Genomic DNA, 2,165 nt, shown 5'->3' on the forward strand with positions numbered 1-2,165 from the left:
CTCCACAACTGACAAGAAAAATTTAAATAAATAAATATATATATATATATATGGAAAAATTCTGTCATGGGAGAACATTTGAAAACATAAACAATTTTAGTAAAAGTTAAATATTATTTAAGATAAATATATGACTGAATACCACAAGAGTAGAGGAAAGGGATCCTTCCTATGGAAGGGACAATGATTCTCTCTTCCTTTTTACCTGACTGAGCATCCAGCATCATGACCACCCAGTGCTCAGCTGTCAGCCTTGTGACAGAATTTTCCATCAAGATCCAGGAATCCGGATCCTCTGCAAACACCACACAGCAGAAGGGCTCTACTCGAACCACACAGACATAACCATACAGGGCATCTCTTTGGTAGACATTTATGATTTTGGTAGTGAACTTGACCTTGGGTTTCTTCTGGCAGAAATGATATGTAGGCAACTTTTCTATGTAGTTTTCAATTTCATTTTTCAATAAGTCAGGATTCACTTTTTCTTTCTTACATCCAAACACTTCTTTGCTCTTGTCATCAACCCCAATAATTAGGTATCCCCCAAGAGTGTTGGCAAATGCAGAAACATAGTGAAGTAGCCTTTCTTTAATCCGAGGGACAATCTTCTTGCTGGTGAACCTTTTAAACTCGACGTGTGTTGACTCAGTAAAGTTGAGCTTCTCTTTATATCTAAGTCTATCCCTTTCAAAGAATTCTGAGGCCGCCACCTTCATATCTTCCTCTTCTTGAATATATCTTTTTAGGGTTCTCTGAGGAGTATGCAAGTCCCGTGTGCCTCTTTGGGCTCTAGATGCCTTCTCTCTAAGAAGTTCCAGGGCATTGCTCGCGCTCAGGTTGATAGCAGAGGTCACATCTCTCCGATATAAATTGGAGTGCAAGCTACAAATCTTCACTGGGAGGCTGCAAACATCTGGGTTCCATGCCTTCACAAAAATCAGGAGAAGGTCTCCCTGCTGTGTATAGTCAAGGCACTTCTGTGAGCCCGAAGGCAGGAGCTTCTGAAAGGAAGTTTCTAAATCCTGTCCCAGCCCATGGGATCGATAATTGTAGGTTCTATCATCAATCTCTGCCTTAATCACGCCCCCTCCAGAATTTAGCAGTGCACAGATAGCCTTGATGATCTTCAGATTCTCATTTCTCTTCAAACAGCTATTGGTCATCATCTTCCTATTCTCTTCTCCAAAAGTGACTCTGCCCACTGAAACAATCTTCTCAGCAAAGAGCATTTCTACATCAGCCTGGAGGCTTTCCATCCCAGCAGCCCTTCTGAACTCCAAACAACAACAGAAAAGGCTCCTACAAATAACAAGGACAGAGGTGTTTTTTCTGCCTTAGTGAGAATTTCAGAGATGCTAATATTTTCTTTGAACCTATAAATTATTGAATATACACTTTAACATTGGAAATAATCTTTGATACTACTCATTCCTAACAAAAGTATCCTTAACCTTTTTATTTTTAGCAAGAATAAGCCTAGATTTTAAGTCAATGCTTAATATTTTGCCATATGGGAAAATTACATGGCTGAAATGTTCAATCATCTTCCATTAATATCAGAAAGCAGTAACTTTGAGCTCAGAACAGTTATTAAAGAATAAGTCATAGCCCACACTTGTAATCCTGGCTACTCAAGAGGCTGAGATCTGAGGATCATGGAGCGAGCCCAGGCAGGAAAGTCTGTGAGACTCGTATCTCCAATTAACCATTTAAAAAGCAGGAAATGTAGCTGTGGCTTAAGTGGTAGAACATGAGCCTTGAGGAAAAAAAAAGCCAAGGGACAGCATCCAGGCCCCAAGTTCAAGTTCCATTAACAGCATAAAAAATGTATTTTATTAGCGGATATGCATAAATAGAAGTTGAAATCAGATAATGATTCTATTCATGTTTCAAAGGGGCAAGAAGCAGTAGAGAATTAAGGGAGTGTAGAAGATGTTGCTATAAAAAAGACTGTAGAAGCCGGGCGCCGGTGGCTCACGCCTGTAATCCTAGCTACTCAGGAGGTTGAGATCTGAGAATCTCGGTTCAAAGCCAGCCTGGACAGGAAAGACCGTGAGACTCCTATCTCCAATAAACCACTAGAAAACCGGAAGTAGCGCTGTGGCTCAAGTGGTAGAGCGCTCGCCTTGAGCTGAAGAGCTGAGGGACAGCGCCCAGGCCCA

General features: G+C 41.0%; 1 protein-coding gene across 1 annotated transcript; it reads right to left on the minus strand.

Annotated features, from left to right (window-relative positions):
- Positions 1-205: 205 nt before the first annotated feature.
- Positions 206-1,259, minus strand: LOC106002572 (schlafen family member 14-like; the record flags this gene model as incomplete). Its single annotated transcript, XM_013037428.1, has 1 exon — positions 206-1,259. A coding segment is annotated over exon 1 (1,054 nt), but the record flags the coding sequence as incomplete, so codon positions are not given.
- Positions 1,260-2,165: the final 906 nt, after the last annotated feature.

Source organism: Dipodomys ordii, unplaced genomic scaffold (assembly GCF_000151885.1).
Source record: "Dipodomys ordii isolate 6190 unplaced genomic scaffold, Dord_2.0 Scaffold14139, whole genome shotgun sequence".
NCBI classification, from domain to species: domain Eukaryota; kingdom Metazoa; phylum Chordata; class Mammalia; order Rodentia; family Heteromyidae; genus Dipodomys; species Dipodomys ordii.